General features: G+C 38.7%; 1 protein-coding gene across 2 annotated transcripts in view; it reads left to right on the forward strand.

The window, feature by feature from the left end:
- The first annotated feature begins 6,526 nt into the window (after positions 1-6,526).
- fbn1 (fibrillin 1) overlaps positions 6,527-21,121 on the forward strand; it is a 75,101-nt gene continuing 60,506 nt past the window's right edge. The window contains exons 1-6 of one of the 2 annotated variants that reach the window (XM_088920986.1): positions 6,527-6,799; positions 7,081-7,381; positions 9,603-9,685; positions 11,392-11,490; positions 13,221-13,316; positions 13,552-13,647. In XM_088920986.1, the coding sequence (XP_088777112.1) occupies positions 7,212-7,381; positions 9,603-9,685; positions 11,392-11,490; positions 13,221-13,316; positions 13,552-13,647 (544 nt within the window). In that variant the 5' untranslated portion in view covers positions 6,527-6,799; positions 7,081-7,211. Of the gene's footprint in view, positions 6,800-6,858; positions 7,382-9,602; positions 9,686-11,391; positions 11,491-13,220; positions 13,317-13,551; positions 13,648-21,121 lie in introns of those variants that run through there. The other variant, XM_088920987.1, reaches the window with a different exon arrangement.

Below are 21,121 nucleotides of genomic sequence, written 5' to 3' on the forward strand. Positions count from 1 at the left end.
TGTGGATGAGAAACACATTTGAGATACCTGGTTTGCCAGCAGAGACAGGGCACTTTCTTTACTTCTTATTGCCCTTCACCTACAACAGGCCCCTAGGAAAAAACATTTGAACTTCATCTCCCTAACTGCTTTGCCTCGTAAGTAAGAGACTACTGAAGGTGTTCATATTTATAACAATGTTTTGTGAATCTTGGGAAATTCATTTCTGATAATTCTTGTATGTCAAAACAAATACATGTAATAAAATGTAGAAAGTGACAACTAAGGGTGGATGAACTACTTAATTAATGTGTAACTGTCTTAGGAGAACAAAAATCTGGTCCCTTTCTAATCTTTTTAATTTTCCCATTCCTTAGTTGTAATTTTTAAAATAATTCATATAAAAGTTTTCTATTTTGTTTGAATTTGCACCTGTTCGTTAGGTTATATACAGTACTTATACATCACTTTCAATAACCACTTAGCTTTATTGGTGGCATGGAGCACAGGGTACAAGGAGGAATACACCCTGGAAGGGATGCCAGCCCATCGCAGGGCAACACTTACACATGAATATTACTTTTCACTACATATTAAAGACTACTTAGCACATATGCTGTACAGATTATTACAGACAACATTACATGAGGCGTAGCATGTCTAGTTTTTGCTTTGATTGATCTACAGTGCTATGAAAAAGTAAGTAAGACAAAACCTGTCTGGATGTATGTTGGATAAAGTGAACCTGAGTTTATCTAATATTAGATTTTGGTTGAAGACCTGAAAACAATTTGCAATTATAGAGGACATCAGGAAGGGGGCAAATACTTTTTTTCAAGGCACTGTATAGCATCTGCCAGAAGGGAGAAACTAAAATAGATGACAAGCTGAGTAAGAATGTTCAGCAGCAATAGAGTTGCTGTTTTTCCTTTCAGCATATGGTAACGGAAAACGTACTAAATCACCACCTGTGATCTACAGTGTAGTCTCATCAAGTCTGCAGATGGCATTTCCATTTCCATTTTAAACTGAGCAGCCAATATTGCAGATAAATTTATATATACACAACATCTATAGTACTCCTGCAGCAGAAGTGAACATCCAGTGGAAATTGTTCTCATTTGTCTTGCAATCTTACTGTTTACCTCCACCTGTTGGCCCTGGACTGCTCTGCATGGAACTTTAAGACTGACTCTTAATTTGGAATTCAGGTGGCTGCTGTACAGTGCCTTGCGAAAGTATTCGGCCCCCTTGAACTTTTCAACCTTTTGCCACATTTCAGGCTTCAAACATAAAGATATATATTTTTTATTTTATGTGAAGAATCACCAACAAGTGGGACACAATTGTGAAGTGGAACGAAATCTATTGGATTTTTGAAACTTTTTTAACTAATAAAAAAATGAAAAGTGGGGCGTGCAAAATTATTCGGCCCCCTTGCGTTAATACTTTGTAGAGCCACCTTTTGCTGCGATTACAGCTGCAAGTCGCTTGGGGTATGTCTCTATCAGTTTTGCACATCGAGAGACTGAAATTCTTGCCCATTCTTCCTTGCAAAACAGCTCGAGCTCAGTGAGGTTGGATGGAGAGCGTTTGTGAACAGCAGTTTTCAGCTCTTTCCACAGATTCTCGATTGGATTCAGGTCTGGACTTTGACTTGGCCATTCAAACACCTGGATACATTTATTTGTGAACCATTCCTTTGTAGATTTTGCTGTATGTTTGGGATCATTGTCTTGTTGGAAGATAAATCTCCGTCCCAGTTTCAGGTCTTTTGCAGACTCCAACAGGTTTTCATCCAGAATGGTCCTGTATTTGGCTGCATCCATCTTCCCCTCAATTTTAACCATCTTCCCTGTCCCTGCTGAAGAAAAGCAGGCCCAAACCATGATGCTGCCACCACCATGTTTGACAGTGGGGATGGTGTGTTGAGGGTGATGAGCTGTGTTGCTTTTACGCCAAACATATCGTTTTGCATTGTGGCCAAAAAGTTCGATTTTGGTTTCATCTGACCAGAGCACCTTCTTCCACATGTTTGGGGTGTCTCCCAGGTGGCTTGTGGCAAACTTTAGACGAGACTTTTTATGGATATCTTTGAGAAATGGCTTTCTTCTTGCCACTCTTCCATAAAGGCCAGATTTGTGCAGTGTAAGACTGATTGTTGTCCTATGGACAGACTCTCCCACCTCAGCTGTAGTTCTCTGCAGTTCATCCAGAGTGATCATGGGCCTCTTGGCTGCATCTCTGATCAGTCTTCTCCTTGTCTGAGCTGAAAGTTTAGAGGGACGGCCAGGTCTTGGTAGATTTGCAGTGGTCTGATACTCCTTCCATTTCAAGATGATCGCTTGCACAGTGCTCCTTGGGATGTTTGAAGCTTGGGAAATCTTTTTGTATCCAAATCCGGCTTTAAACTTCTCCACAACAGTATTACGGACCTGCCTGGTGTGTTCCTTGGTCTTCATGATGCTCTCTGCGCTTTCAACAGAACCTTGAGACTATCACAGAGCAGGTGCATTTATACAGAGACTTGATTACACACAGGTGGATTCTATTTATCACCATCAGTCATTTAGGACAACATTGGATCATTCAGAGATCCTCGCTGAACTTCTGGAGTGAGTTTGCTGCACTGAAAGTAAAGGGGCCGAATAATTTTGCACGCCCCACTTTTCATTTTTTTATTAGTTAAAAAAGTTTCAAAAATCCAATAGATTTCGTTCCACTTCACAATTGTGTCCCACTTGTTGGTGATTCTTCACATAAAATAAAAAATTTATATCTTTATGTTTGAAGCCTGAAATGTGGCAAAAGGTTGAAAAGTTCAAGGGGGCCGAATACTTTCGCAAGGCACTGTACATACTGTTGGTGGAACCAAAAGATGTCACTCTTCCCATTGGACTAGAGTGCTATTGTCCTTTCTGGCAAACCAGAGATCATGGCTATCCACGCTGTAGTAGGAGTATTAATCCCAGCGTACAGGCTAAATTCCTCTCTGGGATAGTATAACATGACCTTTCTAAAGGGCTTCACCAGCTGAATGGCAGGGGAATTTTCTTACTTCTCCACCTGATCTACTGTGCTGTGCTTTAATGGTGGCTGAAGTGAGTCCCTTTCTATATGTTTTTGTGACCCTTTAAGATGAACAGCAGTTAATGCAATGAATTATAATTAAGTGCCCTGAATAAGGATATCTACTATGGAAATAAAATAATCATCTTTAGTCAAAACATTAAGGTATTGTGGCACATAGGAATTTAAACAGACACAACAAAGTAAAACACAATTACCCAAAACACAAACACATCCATGACTTAATAAGTCATATGAAACGATCTACAGTAGACCAGTCTTTTAGGTGATAATAACTTACCTTTTAAAGTGTGGTTCTGTCTCTCTGTATTTATGGGAGCCAATTTAATTTGAAAAGTTAATGTTTAAAATATTGACTAAGGGTGCCGATTTCCTGTGATTTGTTAAAGGGACTGTGTGTTTTGCCAAGTCACATAATACTTGAACTAAACACTCCAAGGTCTGTTTTAAAATACTCAAATTAATTGATATCAAAGTAAAAGACCATGAAAGTTAACTCCCAGGAACATTCTGTGATAGAAGTATATTGAGGCAGAGACTATGAACAACTTGAGACGAGTTGCTATGGTGAGTTCTTTGGCTCAATTTCATAGTGCAGAAAACACAATAGAGCTACCCATTCACATAATACAGTCATGGGGATTTTCTGTCATGAAGATGGCAATGAAACAGAATAGCAATAACAAATGACTGTGTTCTCTGCTTTTAATTAATATGAAAGAGAAAAGATCACACAACACACATGCCAGAAAGCTACACAACAACCTTTTTTTCCATTTGTAAATACATTCTGTCTCCAAATGACCTCTGTGTTTTCACCTTCCTTCTCAGAACAATGATACCTTACACCCTCCTCTTGAACTGATTAGGATGTGAAGTCTAAAAAACTGAGCTAATCTGTGTGCTTTTCATTGCTTTTCCTCAATTGTCAGGGTTCTTGGCTTTCTAGCACTGCATAGTTGACCAGCCTGGCTGTATGGAACAACTTAACTCACTGGTTAAGCAATTATTCCAGAAAGACCAGGGTGTGGTTCTCAAAGGAAACCATTCTCATGTTTTAGAGGCTGCATTAAATTTTTGGAATCAGCATGTCCAACTTTGGCAAGGGTGTCCGAGTGTTTAACAACACAGTGGGCTCTGTTCTGACAAGAACGAGGGATGTAGACATGGACAACGTTTAAGTCATTAAAGCTCTGCATGCAGACAGCTGCTGCAGCATCCAAGCACACCAGATCAGAAGCTGACATTTCTGCATAAATGTGCATATAAATTTTAACAATGTTATAACGCTAATGATAATGGTGGTAAGAATGATGAGAGTAATTAGCACCAGTTAAACAAAATAATGATAGTTCTTTGCAATTGTACAGGAATCTATAGCCCTTTTCCACATTTGTGGGGGGCACTTCACCCCCCACTGGGTGGACTGGTGACGCACAGCTGCCCTATTACGATGCAGATGAGGTTGAGAAGTGAGTAATTGTTTCACCATTTCAATTAAAGGGGAAATGTAAGGAGTGGAATTTAGCCAGGATGTTGGCATTAACAGCCTAACTCTTATTAACAGTGCCATGATCCATAATCACCCTGTAGTCAGGGCCTTGGTTTCATGTATCGTCTGAAAGACAGAACCTCCTACGGCACCATGTTCCTTTCACCATACCATGTGGCACTGGGTTTGAAAACGCTGCTCCAGAAGAGCACCCCCTGCTGGTCCACTGACACCACTTACAGCTGCAACCTGTTTTTTTAAGAGGCGTCCCAGCGCAGTACTGACCAGAGCCAGCCTTGCTGAGCTTCTGAGATCTGAGATCAGCCTGCAAAGTGGAGACACTGCTGTCACACAGCCCTCCAGAGTCAAATGTCCTTTTGCTTAGCAGCACGAAGGGTGTCTTCCTATTTCTGCTCTTATGTAAAAAAAAAATGAACAGATATCTGGGGGACATTAAATAAATCAAGAGGCTGTGCATATTTAGGATTTGACTAGACAGTCTTGACAGTCGCAAAAATGTGAAAGAGCTGCAAAATTGAAGGCAATGTAAAACCTTCCTTTGTATGTCAATTCCTGCCCCTCTGTCAAGAGGATTAGCAGAGATTTTGAAGTGTCCACTGTGCATTCTCTTGTATGTAATATTAGTTTAAAAATACAGTAAGTCAAAGGCTACAGATCTCCTGCCAGTGCTTAGGCAGACAAGTTACACGTTTTTTAATCAGAACCAATACGGATGATCTATCTTTAAACAAAAGTGCTTTTAGGGAGTGATGGGAAAGTGTCTCGCGTAGTTTCCCTCTGGGAACACAAGACATGCAAAGCTCTAGTTTTAATGGGCAGCTACAATTCCAGACAGTCCAACAACTGAATCATGAAAGTCAACAGAAGCCCCCAGAAATAAAGCAAAGAATTTCCTACTCTTAGGAAGCTGCAGACAAGGGAGAGAATGCTGGTCTGTAATACTCCGTTATAAAGTTACAGTGTTTCTGTTTACTGTGGTACAAGCTCTGATTTTTTATAAAAAAAATACGTTGCGCCTTACAGATCACGTGTTTACAGAACAGTTGTCATACTAAATACCTAATTAAATATTTTGAATCCATTATTACTAGTCTTAATAAATGCCATACTAAATAAAGACGGAAGTGTGCCTGTCCACGCATGCCACGGCCTTTGACTTTTCATTTTCGTTCCACAGGCGTTTAATTCTACGCACAGAATCCATCAAACTCGGTGCTACTACTACTGTATGTGCTTGTGGCGCATTATGATCACAATAATACTAGTTTTTCTGAGACTATGTACGATTGCACGATTAAGAGCAAGTTGCTTCAGATAGTCTGACTCTGAAAAACACTAGAAAGAACACTAGAACGTCGTGTGCGAAGTTCACTTTAAAAGTACCGCAATAACCTTCAGCATTAAGAAACTAACGGCGCGTTGGGAACAAGCATTCAAAAAAGTAAATGCCCGTTCCCACTTGTAGCATCTTCACTGACGCGCAAGACTCGTGAGGACTCAATATTTAGAAAAGCAAGCTATTCCTTTAACAGCAAAATAGAAGAGGATTTTAACTAAAATGTTACTAATGTCGCGCATAAAAACCTTTGCGGCTAGTATTACTTAGCTGAGGTACCAGTTACTTACTCTAACCAAAAGAACTGTGTATTATGTGCATAGGGGCCGCATGACGTTTGTTTCGTCTGAGACAGTCAAGTCCGGAGCATGAGATCGTCCTTGCTCTTAATTAGCCCAATTTATTTCATACTACAAGCAAGAATTAATGCAAGAATGTACTGTTTTCCTCAGCGTGACCCACATTATAAAATTCACCGAGGATTTCTGCCAACTCTGTATCGCGAGAGTAAGCAATTTAATGCGAGATGTGAAGTTTTTGGGAAGAAGGGAGGTAAGATTGAGAGAGGGAGGGAAGGTACAGATCTCATCATTGCTTTTGCACAAGAATGTTCCAACTGCTTTGAATATTATTGAAAGGGGGGAAATCCCTTATCATTTTTCTATTTTTCTTGGAAGAACTAAGCAGGATGCCGGACTTGAGATAGTTTGGATTCTTTTGCTTTTTTGCATAACTGCTTGTTTACATTTTAAGCCTTTTTCTTCTTTTTTTTCTATCTCTCTTGTTTAAATTCTTCATCCAGTACTGTACCAGCCGTATCAGATACATTAGCATAATTTTTCTTGGGCGGGTTTGAAGCTTTTTCTCCTATTGGAGAGGAGGTACTGTAGACTTGGATATGGTATTTTTGTTTTCTCCAAACTTATAGCGAGGATGAATCCATGCGCATGTATTTAATATTTGTATGCATAAGAATGTTGCATTCTGTTTAATGTGTTCCATCAGTTAACGACTGTTCCTGAAAAATAATGTTTATATATATTCACTTTTCAATAATGTAGTTTTTAAGAGGGCAGTGTGATGATTTTGCAGTACATAACTTAGAATTCGCATCTTATTTCAATTTGACGGTAAAACGAAGGCTTGTCTTCTTGTCTCGCAGTATTGTCCTGTGACCGGGAGAGTGGAGAGTCAGATTGCGGTGAGGATTTCTTGCACATCAGAACGGTGTTGTCATCTATTTCTTGAAGAGAAAGAAAAGTGGAGTAAGTTTGCGGAGAAGATCTCAGCGCTATGTGGCCGGGGTGGCTGCTGAAGGTGTCTCTGGGGCTCGCCGCTGTCCTGTCGCTGTCCGTCAGTTCTGCAGAAGGTGCTGCGCAAGACAGCGAGGCTGATAAATACAGCGAGCCGAAGGCAAACAGCAGGACGAAGAGGAGAGGAGGCAGCCAGGATGTGCTCAAGGGGTAATTTTATAACCAATTCTAATTGCAGTAAGGCACTTCATCGGACATAGTTTGAGCTTCCTATTGAGTTTTACATAATGGTCTGAAGTACTACCCCTACTGTCCCCCATTTACATTTGCACCATTTTTAAATAATGTCATAGGCATGGCTGTGCATTCTTCTACAGTGGCATAATAAACATCCTTCTAGTCTCTCGACGTGTTATGCTAGGGCGATAAAAAGTGCTTATTTTAAAGTGTTAGAAGTAACAGGGATTGTGTTCCAGTTTCTGTATGTTGTCTTCTTGAATGTTCTAAGACAAAAAAAAGCTTCGAATATACAGCTCACTGGAAATCACGAAGATGTTGAGAGATGTTACCATTAAGACGAGTGACGCACAAACATCTGTGCAATATCTGCGCTATTTTCTCATTGTAAAGCTTGCCTATGGCCATGGTTGTTGTGGTGCCCCGCTAGTTTTTATCCTTTTTGTGATACAAACGTTTAGATATGTTGGACTCTGTGAGAAAAAAAGTCTCTCTTTTAATTTGAAGAATGCATATCTGTCAGTGGCACAATTACACGGGAAAGTTTGGAACAAAGTTTTGTAATTAAAACACTGGCAAGGGCTTTACATTCCTAAAGCGCTTAAGAAAGACTCCCATTGCATCTGTTTCATTATACTGTATACAGTGTGTACTGTATATATATAAATATTTATAAGCTACGCCTTTTCTCTCGTACACTTAGGACTGTAAGATATTAAAAACGTTGCCTGGTGCAAACCCTATATTTGGAAAATACAAATAGAAATGAATTTGTAAATAGCATTAAAGAGCTTAATGAAATAATAACAAGTACTTCCCTCTAAATATGTTAGATGTTAAGCACTGGGCTGTATGATAGAGCCTCAGCTGAGCTTCTGCCCCCTATTTTAGAGCTCAGGTTTAATGTTAAGAGCGAACAACCTAAGGTGTTTTGTATCATTATTCCTCTATTTACTGTGTTTTAGCTCTAAAGTATTTCATCTAACATCCGAGAAAACCAGCTATCAAATTAGATATTGTTTGTAGATAAGCTGCATGGCGGCAAAGGTAGCTTTGTGTTTTTGCCTCATTATTTGTAATTATTAAGGTGCTTTTATCTACTGTAGTTTATTTTATAGAGGACAAACCTCTTATTGAACTTATATGAAGGATCAATGGAGAATAGACCTTGATATACATCGTATTATTGTAGTTAAAGCCCGGAAATGCCGGCACTGTTTCCCCACTTTCCGTGCTTGCTAAAATGTTGCTCAACACACAAATATGTGAGGTTTATTTAGTCTGCACAGCCATTAGAAATCAAGTAGTAATGACTCAATGTCATACCTCAATCACATCATATGGATTTGAAAATTTTGGTACTGGTATTTTTTTGTTGCTTTTTTGTCCTAATATCTTTAGAAAATATATATTATATTTATATCCAAAAAGAAATTATTTTGTGTTTCCCCGTTGTGTACGGTTGAATTATTTTTTCCTCTGTTATTGCGCCCACCAGGGGGAGCTGTTAGCAATGCAGGAAAGTAACCAAAAGATATTTACAATATGACAGATAATACAATACACGAGGTAGAAATACGACAACAAAAACTCAGGCCCTCTTTTGTTGAAAGCAGGAAAGCATATTTTGCTATGAGTCCAAACTTATTCTTGCGACTTGCCCCCAAAAAAGGATTTCATTACTTGAAGCTGTGCTGTTTTAAATGAATGTTCGTGTGCTGTTTATATTCTTGCATTAGGTATGAGGAGAGAATTTAAGCTCTAATGCAGTTCACCAAACCTAATAAAAGTATGGTCTCTCATAAAAGAACAACACAGGTAGAAATATTTATTATTAATTTGTATTCTGAGGTTCAAAATGAAAACATGCAGCTAATGTCTCAGTTATGACAAGTAAAATTAACTTCATCCTTATTATCCAGCATATATATGTCTTTTTGTTTTAAAAAAATGTGATATTATTATTCATTTTCCATAGTCATTGATTTTGGCTAGTTAAGAGGTGTTGCATCCACCTCTGCAGCCTCTTTTACTGTCCAGGAAGATGAAAATAGTGTTGGTGACAAGACCAAAACCCTTGTTCTCTGAAGGTCTAAACATCACCACATTGTCCTCATGACCCTGCCTCCCTCAACTAAGCAAAGGCAGGTCAGAGAGTCCAGTAAAGCAAGCCACATTTCTCTCTTGCTTTCAGACCCAATGTCTGTGGATCACGATTCAATGCTTACTGCTGCCCAGGATGGAAAACCCTTTCTGGAGGAAACCAGTGCATCGTCCGTAAGTCATGCTGAGGTGTTTGAGGCTTGTAGGCAATCTCTGCCAGGATCCACGCGGCCCGGCATTGCTGCATGTCTCCCCCCCAGTCCACCGCTGACACGCTTTGTCTGTAGATAGGAAAATTAGTTTTACATTGTCTGAGTCCAACATTATATTTGGCTATGGAAACACTATTTTGGAGCCAGAGTATAAAAGTTCCTTTATTCAGCTCTGGCAGGCTTCGTCTTGATGACTAAGTAAAAATTTTTTGGGTGGAAATGATTTTAATTCTGAAAACAATATTGCTGTGACACACCCACACTGGGAAGAGCTCATGCATTCACAGGAACAGATGCAGGTTATTCTTTTTTGTGTCAAAGCTTTTTTCCCCTCCACTTTCCTAGCGAGTCGTCTGCCACCTCCTTTAATTGAAGCTTGCTGCGAGTGGGCATGGATTAACCGTTCAGACTAGAAGCGCAGAACATGGCCTGGATGAGACTTCACGTCCGTCTTTGCTGGGCACCTCATGCACTGGAAAGGCACAGAAATCCAGCTCTAGCTCATGACTTTCTCCTTCAGTTGTGTCCCAGCAAACACAAAACGTTGTAACAACATTACCAATGCTTGAGAGCAGTGGTTAGCAGTGGTTAGGCTGTGTTAGACAAAATCTCTCAGTAAGAATTTAGTACAATTCCTGGAAGGGTGGAGTTTGGTAATATCAGGTATTCAGACATACCCAAATGCTTCAAGTTCTTAACAACCTTGGATGTTTACATTATTGGAGGTGTTCTTATAAGACATTACTTTTCTACATACTATTAGGGTGTCAGAATGTTACAGAATCCCAGACAGACAAGTCAGTATTGTAGCAGCACTGTGTTGACTTTGTGTTAATGTTAATTTGGCTGTGACAGCATCTAGAAGAATATTTCAACAGTGTCTCCCAGAGTCTGCAAATTTCCAAGGTCACAATGTTTCTGTATTAAATGGCCACTTGTCTCTGATTTTGTTATTTTGCATTTGGTTAACTGGGACGGTTAACTGGACAGCTGTATTGCCTCCTCTGCCTTGTAGCCTGATGTCATCAGATCTCAGAAGCTAAGAAAGGCTGAGCTTGATCATTACTGGGATGGGAGATCTCTTAGGAAAGTCAGCTTGCTGCTGTAAGTGGTGCTGTTGACCATTAGTTGAAGTCTTCCTCGTGGAAGAAACAAGATGTTTCAGAGACATTCCCCAGTATAATGACAGGAGACACTGCACTGTAACGGGTGCTGTCCTTTGGATGAGATATTAAACCAATGTTCTGACTACTTGGTCGTTAAAGTGTTCATGGCTTGGGTAAAATGTTGCTTCATGCACAGTCTGACCTACAGTAATTAAAAGTCCCCCCTTTAGTCAACTGGTGAAGCAGTTTCTCACTCCTCCACCTGATCTGTGGGGCTGCTGGTGCAAGATGGCTTCTGTGTGCCACCCAGGTGGGTGGTACACTTCTGGGGTGGATGTAGTGGTTGACACCTTTTCAGTTAAAAAAAAAACTTTGAAGGCAAAAAGTAATCAGTTATTTAATTTGCAACAACTCTGTCAAATATCTGCTGAGGTCAATCAAAACTCAATCCAGATGCCAAAACTGAGGAACACAGATCACAGAATAGCTGGTGTGATGCACGAGGTACTGTATTAACACAGCTGTGCATGTTCTGAGTCACAGTCCACTTGTTTACTTTCAGCAATTTGCAGAAGCTCGTGTGGAGACGGATTCTGCTCCAGACCAAATATGTGCACCTGCCCAAGCGGTCAAATTGCACCTTCTTGTGGCTCGAAATCAGGTACGTTAGCAGAAACCTTTAAACTGCGAGTTCCTCCAGCAATGGCAGAAACTACCTCTTTGGAATTTTGGATGTTACTGTTTTGCGTTATGTTTAAATAAACATGTAGACCATCTGAGACCATCTAAAGCTTACAAATCTGATCATTTTCATCATGTATGTTAGGATGGACCTTGAAATAAACAAACCACAACAAAAAAAAAGAACTTTGGTGGTCTAAAGGAAATATATTTAAGAAATGTTGTGTAGATGAGGGGAAAGATTGAAAAATATTAAACATTTTCTTTCAGTTAGGTTTGATCAAATCTCGGGAGTCAACTGTAATGTCTTTTCTTAAAATGAAACCTTCCGTTTCTTCTTAAAAATCAGCTGTACTGTTTTATTGGTTTACACCTGAATATTGCTACATTGCTTGTCACAGTTTTGGAGGTACGTGATGAATTGACAAGACAAAAACAATTAGTTTTACCAAATTATTGTCTTTAAAGTAAAAGAAAGACTTTAGACTTTGGTTGTTGTGTACTCCTTAACAACAAGTTTAAATGGCTTTGCTGTTTGCTTGGGATGTGAAATTAGCTTTTGGCACAGCTCAGTCTAATTGAAATCAGTTTGCGGTTTTAAGTTCCTACCCTGCTTGACAGATGATATCATTTCCTGTGCCTTGCCTTGTTCATTCTGTTTTTGTTAAATACCACGAAACTGAGCTGAGCTGTGAAGGATTTGTTTCCTTCTTTTTTTCTACACGATTTTATAAAGCGTTTTTAAAAACTCACACTTAAGCCTCAAAAAACCTTTAAAAAGCAGAATTTGATTTGACAAATTTAGTATTTAATTTCAAGATGACTTAAACCACAGAACAGTATTTTGGATGTAGCATATTATATGCACAGCATTGAGATTACACAAAAACCAAAGAAGTAAGAAAGAATGGTCAAAGCGTGTTTTTTTTAAATGAAAAAAATACCATATAACATTTGGATAAGTAGAGAATATTTAATCCAGAGAATTTTTCTTTTACCCTTAGGTAAATTAAATAATGAGTTTAGTTTGTATCATTGATTGTAATTGTAATTGGTAAATTACTCTGCCTTTATCTTTCCTTATATTGGTAAGATATAATCCAGCAAATTCAGTCCATACAGTATATTGGTGAGCTACTCTGGTAATATCATTCCTTATGCTGCTAAGACACTCTGGTAGAATCTGTCCTTACATTGGTAAATTACTCCAGCAGTGTCAGTCCTTATATTGGTAAAATATCCCAACACTATCAGCCCTTAGATTAGTAAGATACTCCGGTATATTGGTTAGATACTCCAGCAGTATCAGTCCCTACATTACATCTGGCAGTATTTGTATATTCAGTTGTTCAGCCTGCTGGGTATATTCAATCATGATATTTAGGACAATATCTTTCTTTTCTTATTTGGTCTGTTTTAAGTTTCACATCAAGGCTGGCTGAGATGGTATAAGTGCAGGTTTTGTAGAGGTCAATCTGGTGTTGTAGAGGTACAAATCTCGAGTATTTTCAGCACATGGTGATGAATGCAATCCACGAATATAAGTAAGTATTAAGTAATGCAAGTAAGTGAAGCTCATGGTGGCTTGAGAAGGATCTTGCTGAAATGCAAACAATAGTACAACAGCAAAAAATAGTGACAAATAAATCTGTTGATTTACGTAAAGTTGCATTTAAAGCTTAATTGTTACTGTATGTTCTTATTTTCTAGTTCAACACTGCAGTATCAGGTGCATGAATGGGGGTTCTTGTGCAGAAGATCAGTGCATGTGTCAGAAGGGTTATGCTGGAGCGCACTGTGGCCAACGTAAGTAGGATTTGCTCTATATAAATACCTTTTCTGTACTTCCTAAAGCTTTAGGCATATAGTTTTTTCACTAAAACATTTGCGAAGTAGTTTTCACTTGTCTCATTGACTCTTATTAATTAACTCAAGAACATTTATTAATTAATTTACCAAAAGGTGTTATGTGCTTACATCTTGTACTATATGTAAACCATGCATGAAGGTTGGATTACCTGTATGTGTTGCCCTTTTTCAGCGGTCTGCGAGAATGGGTGCCTGAATGGGGGAAGGTGTGTGGCTCCAAACCGCTGTGCCTGCACCTATGGCTTTACTGGTGCTCAGTGTGAAAGAGGTAGGCCTTTCTTCTATAAGCTAAATATAATGCTTTCTGTTAAACATCCTGTGGCAGCACAGGGAACAGTGTTGATGAAATGGACCATGACAGATGGTAGTGTAATAGGAGATTAAATGGAATGTTAATATTAAAGAACATAAGACTGTTTGCTAGTGAGAGGAAGCCCTGTGGTCCATTTTGCTAATTTGGAAGATACAGTAGGTGAACCTGAAATCCCATCTTCGCACTTCCTGGTGGATCCCAGTGTTTGGGCCTCAACCCCTGTCTGGGAAGCATGGTCCGTACCCCCACTTCCTGCGTGTGTGAAGAGGTGTTTCCTCTTCACTGACCTAAATAAATTCTGTTTTAGTTTCCAGTTGTGACCTTCTGTTTATTTACTGAGTGTGAAATAGTCACTTGACTCTGTCTGTACCCCCTTAGGATTTGAAATACTTGGATCAGATCTCTTCTTAATTGTCTTTGCTCTAGACTGAAAAGAATTAGTTCCTTTAACCTGTCCATATATGACAGTCCCCTGCTTATGACAATCTTTTTCTGTTGCTCTTTTTTGAGCTCTATAATATCTTTTTTGTTGTGACATAAATGACATTCTTTTGGTCAATTTGAAAGCTCGTTGGTGTGTACGTTCTGTTTGATTTTTGTATTGTTTCCTCATGTTGTCTTCACAAGAACATAGATGAATCCGCATAAACACCCAGATCCCTTTCATATGTTTTTTTCTGCAGCTCCATATCTCCTACAGTATTTGATATGTATCTCAGTCATCTTTCCTCTTTCAACTGAAGGTGTGAAATGGGTTCTAGCCTCTGGTTTAAAATTCTATCTTAAAATGTTGTTTTTATGGAGACCGCTACGTATCATTGTCCTACATAAAGAAAAAATAGTGTCAAGTTGGAAATTATTCCATAATGATTTTTTGACACGAAGTATTACTTTGTTAGATACTAACTGCAGTGTGTGCACCACATGGATGTTGTTTCAATCCTTGTAAAAAAAAGACAAGACAAAACATCATGGAAGGAATATTATTTTCCACATCTGTTTCCAACATTGGTTTGGGAAGCTGTAATTGACGATTTGGTGTTCTCAAGGAATTCCACACAATTCCTTTGTTTGTGATCCATGTACTTGTAAGTGGAACCAAGCACTCAGGGAAGTTTGTGATCCTGTTTGTTTCCTAACCCATCATTTTGTCTAGGTTGATCAAAGGACAGGGAGAGTAGTTTGAAGGCAAAATGGCTTATGTACAGTCAACAATAGTGTCTGTACTCTGTTGTAGCAATATCATCAAATTGACAATTTCAGTTGAGTAATTTTAGCTAGTTTTATACTTGCCATAGACTTTGCATATATTTTGTATTTAGTGTCAAAAAATCATTTTCTCGGCTAGTGATCACCATAAAGAAAGCAAGGGGTTGAGTCCTCAATCTGATCTGAGATATTATATGAGGTGCTGTGCTCAAGCCAGGCTCCTCAGACATGTGTGTTTGATTCTAACAAGTATGTTCTTGCAAATAACTTGCTTTTATAAAGCCATGTAAGTCAGCTTAATAAAGGCAAAACAGATTTTAAATAAGGCAAAAAAAATGCAACCTTGCGAACTGGCTTGAAAGGGCTTGGCTTTATCAGCAGGTCACCTGTTATTTTAATTAATAAAAGAATAGAGCAAACAACAGTTTGGTTTTGACCTACCCTGAGACAAACTTAGATATAGCATTCCTGTTTTAATAGGACTTTATTATGAATTTAGTTTGATCCCCCAGGGCTCCTGTATCTCAGAAATAAGGCCTTGATTTATTTAAAGCAACTTTTTGTAAAAAACATGTTTTGACTTTATGTCTCTGAAATCACAAGCAGGGATTAATTCTGTGTTCTGTATTGTGTGTGTGGCAATGGACGTCAGTGATTCACATTTCGTTTTCACATTCTTGGTGATCCTGTTGCTTGGCATTTACCAATAATAGACTCATCCTTTCATGCAAAACATGATTAATACAAATGTTTGAAGTTTTATGCCTTTTTATAAGACAGGAATAGAATTAGTGTTAGTGCTTAAAGAATCCCAATATGCATAAATATCACATGGACATCTTGAGTGTTCAACAACAAAGGTAAAATATTTAAGCCTTTCTTAAGTGCACTTACAGTCTCTCAGACTGTTGCCTTTCTCTTTCAAAAACACAATATGAACTGTACAGATCCATATTATTATATGACTTTTAAACCTGGAGAAAATTGTTAACTTTTCTGAAAGGCTTAGGAACCATTAATCAAGTTCCACTGTACGTGGATTATCCACAGCATTAAAAAAATAGTTCATAAAAAATGGTGGTTTCGTGTTCAACATAATAATCACAAAGGTGTTATTAATGGGTCAGTGGATAAAATGTGGTATTTAATGAGAGAAACCTGGAAGGCTTTTCCCAAACTTTTTCCAACCAAATCTTGTAACGTGGATTGATTTTTAGGAGCTTGAAGTTATGTAGCATGTCATCCATAGAAATGTTATCATTGGACCCTTCCTGGTTAAAAGCCCTACAGTAAGGCTATAGGAATTGCTTAAGAGAGATTGCATAACAAAACTAATGATCATTAACCACCGTTAGTACAAAGGTTTTCACTTGTCCAAGCTCAGTCTTTCAATGGGGATGTTAATATGTCCCTAATAAAATTATTAATGTAAATACCTCACTGGTGCCCTCCCTGTGCATTTTCAGTCTGACTCATGCCAGTATTGTGTTTAATGGCTTCCTTCAGCACAAAGCTATAAGAAATGGAAATGGAAAACGTCCTATCTCATTTCCTGAGCAGTTAGGACAAGTCGTTGTTTTTGTCATGGAGTATTACATGGGAGCTCCAGAGATGTCTGTTGCTGTTTGCCTTGGCTATCCTGAGGGTTGCTTTCATGATTCTAAAGTCACAAAGCACCTGTATTTATGTCACCATTGCTATCGTTGTACTAGCAACCAAGAAGATATTACGTTTTAAAAGGGCAACACATGTTCCTTGACTGAATAATCAGTTAGTATTTCAGGGCAGGGAAGAAGATAGAAAACACAGACCTTAGCCTAGGTTCATGATCTTACACTTTTCATAACAGATCCTATTATTGTTTAGGTTTCGGCGTGAGCTGAATGTGAGCTCTTCTAAATTAGTTCAAGTAGGTAGCTGCGTCAGCATGCGTGCTGTAGGTTGCAAAGGATCCAGTAAATGCTGCATAGAATAAACCTTTACTTGTTCTCTTCTAACTTATACCATCAGAAGTGGATATCTGTTAGGATTGTGGTCTGAGCATTCTTCCCGCTACATGAACTGATTTAATTTCTGCTTCATTCTTCCTCAGCAAAATCTGCTTAGAACCCTATCCCTAGGGGATGTTTTTCCTTTTTGCATAGTAATTAACCTCATGTGTCTTTCAGGAAACTCTTCATTGTGATGCTAGTAATAATAATAATAATAATAATAATAATAATAATAATAATAATAATAATAATTGCTTACACTTATATAGAGCTTTTCTGGACACTCCACTCAAAGCGCTTTACAGGTAATGGGGATTCCCCTCCACCACCACCAATGTGCAGCATCCACCTGGATGATGCGATGGCAGCCATAGTGCGCCAGAACGCTCACCACACATCAGCTATCAGTGGGGAGGAGAGCAGAGTAATGAAGCCAGTTCATAAATGGGGATTATTAGGAGGGCATGATTGATGAAAGATAGATTGGATTAAGTCCCTGTCTAAAGGGTTCAGGTCTGATTCATTGTAGAATGTGAAATTAACTAGATCCATAAAGCAACCAACAAATTAAAAATTAAACTTTATATACAATTCATATATATATATTTATTATTGTAGTTCAATTGTGGTGTTCTTTGGCTGGTATCATTGGTTGGTAGTAAATGAGCTTAAGTGCATTTTAATTATAAACTGTCTTAAACTTGGAGTAGACTTCACAGAGCAAGTAGTGCTCTTCCTAGAGGTTGAGGCATTCTTACCAGTGGTTTATATTAGTCTGCTGCGTACTTTATTAAGAAAGGGTAGAAGATTGGTAATACCAGTCAGCTATTACAGTATGAAATAATAATATAGCTGATGTAGCTCATCAACTTTTGAAGTGCTTAGTTGTCAGTTGGTCTTTGGAATATCAGCCCATACAAAAGTCGGGCTTGTTCACTTGGTGATTGCTGTAATTATCTGATGTAACTTAACTGATGACAAGATATGAGGAAGGAGAGTGGTGAAAGAGTTAATTCTAAGGCCATTGCATTCTTGGGTATAAAAGTTTGTAACACACTTTATGGGTTTCAGCCAAGGGTAAAATGACTTCAGTCATACTGGGCTCTCGTTTTGTATACCATAAGCCTTTGCTGCAGAATAAGCAAACAGAAAGCAGGATAAAGATATTGCAGATCTAGCGTGAATACCAGTAAGGCTACAAAAATGAATTCTTTTCAAGACACAATATTTACAGTGGGATGAAACATAATCAAGGAGCAATTCCTTTCTTTCTAAAACAACAGTCTGGATAATTACGTAAGCACTCACAGAGAGAGACACCCACGCATCTCTGGATAGACACCCAGCACATGTGTTAAAAAATGTAGATGAGCTCACTGGAATGTATTTGAGATCATATGTTTACTAAGGTAATCCTGTATCGTAAAGCAATAAACCTTCTAAAATGTGTCAACAACCCTGATTGCTGGGAGGAGTAAGTGCTGAAGCTGTATCATTGACAATAAATGTGAGTTAAAAAAACTGTATGTATTGCATTTAATACAACAGTGTATTGCATTGCATGAAATACAGAATTCAACATCCCAAACGAACCATAAGTACTTTACGGAAAGGAGGGCAGCATGATGCATGGCAGCCATTCTGCCCTTGATGTCCCACAACCCAGTAAATCAGGCAGTGATATGAGAGAAATTACTCTCTAGGTGTGATTGAGTCTGGATTCGTTGGTTGACATTATTAATCTAAAGAAGAAGGACAATACATCCTTAACACAGTGATCTATTGGGGCTTTAGATATGTAATTAATGAAATGTGATTTAAAAAAAAATGTAGATTATTTTTCAAAAGGTGGATATTTCCATTATTTCAACCGTCGTCTGTCCTTTTATCCTGGTGAGGGTTGCAGTAGGAGCATGTTGAGTAGGGAGAACCAGTCATCATTTGCAGCTGCTTCTTGGGGATTCCCAAGTGTTTCCAGGTCAGCTGAGGAAAGCTCCGAGGCTGGGTAACCTTCCTAGATATCTAAGTCATCTTAACTGTTTCCTCCTGATGTGCAGAGACTCTATCAGGTAGGCCAGGGTAAGCCCAAGTGCCCTGAGAAAAAAACAAGTTTCCATTTTACCCATGATTTGGTTCTTCTCAGTTATTTCCCAAAGTTCATTACCAAAAGTGAAGCTGAGGACATAGATCAACCTGCATACCAGGAGCTTTGTCCAAGAACTCTGCCCCTGCTTCACTGCCACAGACCTTTCACTTACTCTGTGTCTATCTGTCTCATCAGATTCAGTACATCACCAAGTGGTAATCAAGTGCTCTTTTCACCTGTTCAACCTGAATTTTTAAACAAGTGGCCGTGGGTCCAACAATCGGACTGAAGTTGATAATTAACCTTCAGCCAAAGCTACAAAGTTACAAGGTATGCTGATGGGCAGCCTTGTGTTCGATCCTTATGGACATTCCGTGATTGGCACAGAAACTCAATAACTCACTACTCTGTTTCAGATAGGGAGGCTGACCCACCTGGTCATACTCCCTCAGGTATCTCCATTGTTTCTCAAGGGTGTTGAAGTCCCCCTGTAGAACTACAGAGTCAGTTGGTGGGACTCTGTTGAGCACCAAATCCAGGGTCCTAGAGAAGGCGGAATGCTCTAGGACAAAGTTTCCTTTCTGAGGTCGTACAAGTACAAGTTCTTAGAAACAAGACCTTGCCAAGGCCAACACTAGACTTAGATGAGATATAGTACACCTGATAGGACAATTGCACTTGAAAGTGTCCCCATACCCACCTGGGGCAGCTCTCATGGGGCCATTTTGGAATAGGAGTGTCTACTTCCACTCAAGCAGTGTGAAATCAATATTATGTTTACAGGCACTTTTCTACCTCTTCCACCAGCCCTTGAGGGACATATACGCCTCTGTCACTACGTAGTAAAGACTCCCAGTGAGGAACATGGAAATGTATCTGACAGAGTCCACTATCATACCAACAGTGTCCATTTTAATTCACCCTTATAGCCTGTGAATCTAGGATGCTACAGCCTATTGTTTAAGTGGTTACAAGCTGTGCACTTAAGATCATTTCCAGATGTTTGGAGACAAAGGGCGTATCCCACAGTTCCCTTTGGATGTAGTGTGCTAGTGAGTTTTGGAATGATGCTGCCCTAGAGAAAAAGGGCACTCCTGTTCAGACTAAATGTCTGTGTCATGATTAGCTTCCTGTACTTTTTTTTGCATAGTTTGTTCAGTTACAAGATACTCTTTGGTCTAACCTATGGATAAATGAAAGAATACATATACAGTGTACTGTACATCATATAGGAATAAGAATATTTAATCTTTTTTTAATTCTTTTAATAAGGTTTTAAGTAAATGTATAAAAAGAGAAAAAACACCTGAACTTAAACTTTGTACCCAAATGATTGATGAAGATGACTTTTCAGTCTTTCTTTACCTGGGTGACTGTTACTCAAATATACTGAAAGCTCCACAAGAACGTAAGGAAAATGTATGTTATATAGAGAAAACTATGTGAACACAGTCCTCTAAATCAGAATTCATTTTTTCTCTCTTTGATGCTATGCCCATTAAAAGTAAATTCTTCAGTTTGGTATCCATTATGAGTCATTGCTATGCACAGCTGATAAAATTGAAGTGGTTTAATATGATGAAGACAGTCCTTTATATTAAAAAATGAAGTCTCAAAGTGGCCATTCATTATCGTAATCTCAATAGGTAAACATCTGAGAGGCTCTTTAATAGGGGCTTGCTTTTTAAAATAAAACAGAGCCTGGATTCAGCTGGAGCCGGCATGTCTCTTCAGTGAAACTTTCAGTCTCATTTAAAATGAACACAGGCTGCTTGGTAATCATCTATACTCAACACTAAATCTACGCCTCCTGATGCGTGGTGGTTAGTAACTGGAAAAATACTTCCAATGTGCTTTAGGGATGAGGGAAATCCAGTTATGTTTCAATTTCTTTTTCATGCCAACACACAAAAAAAACTTGCAGAACACAAAATTGTTAATGATTAGCTATGCGTGGCTCTTTGCACTTTGAAAAACAAGAATTAAAAGAGCTTTTTCTGGAAATTAGGATCTTTTAATTGTGACTTATAAAACTCCCCCCCCCCCCTCCATTTCTTCGTATTGTCTTTTGAGAAATGTGAAAGCAATTTTTGAATTTGGACTTGTGAGCTATGTGAATTTGGACTGTTGCTGTAAGTTATTA

The sequence above is a fragment of the Atractosteus spatula genome, chromosome 7, assembly GCF_055471065.1.
Source record: "Atractosteus spatula isolate fAtrSpa1 chromosome 7, fAtrSpa1.hap1, whole genome shotgun sequence".
Taxonomy (NCBI): domain Eukaryota; kingdom Metazoa; phylum Chordata; class Actinopteri; order Semionotiformes; family Lepisosteidae; genus Atractosteus; species Atractosteus spatula.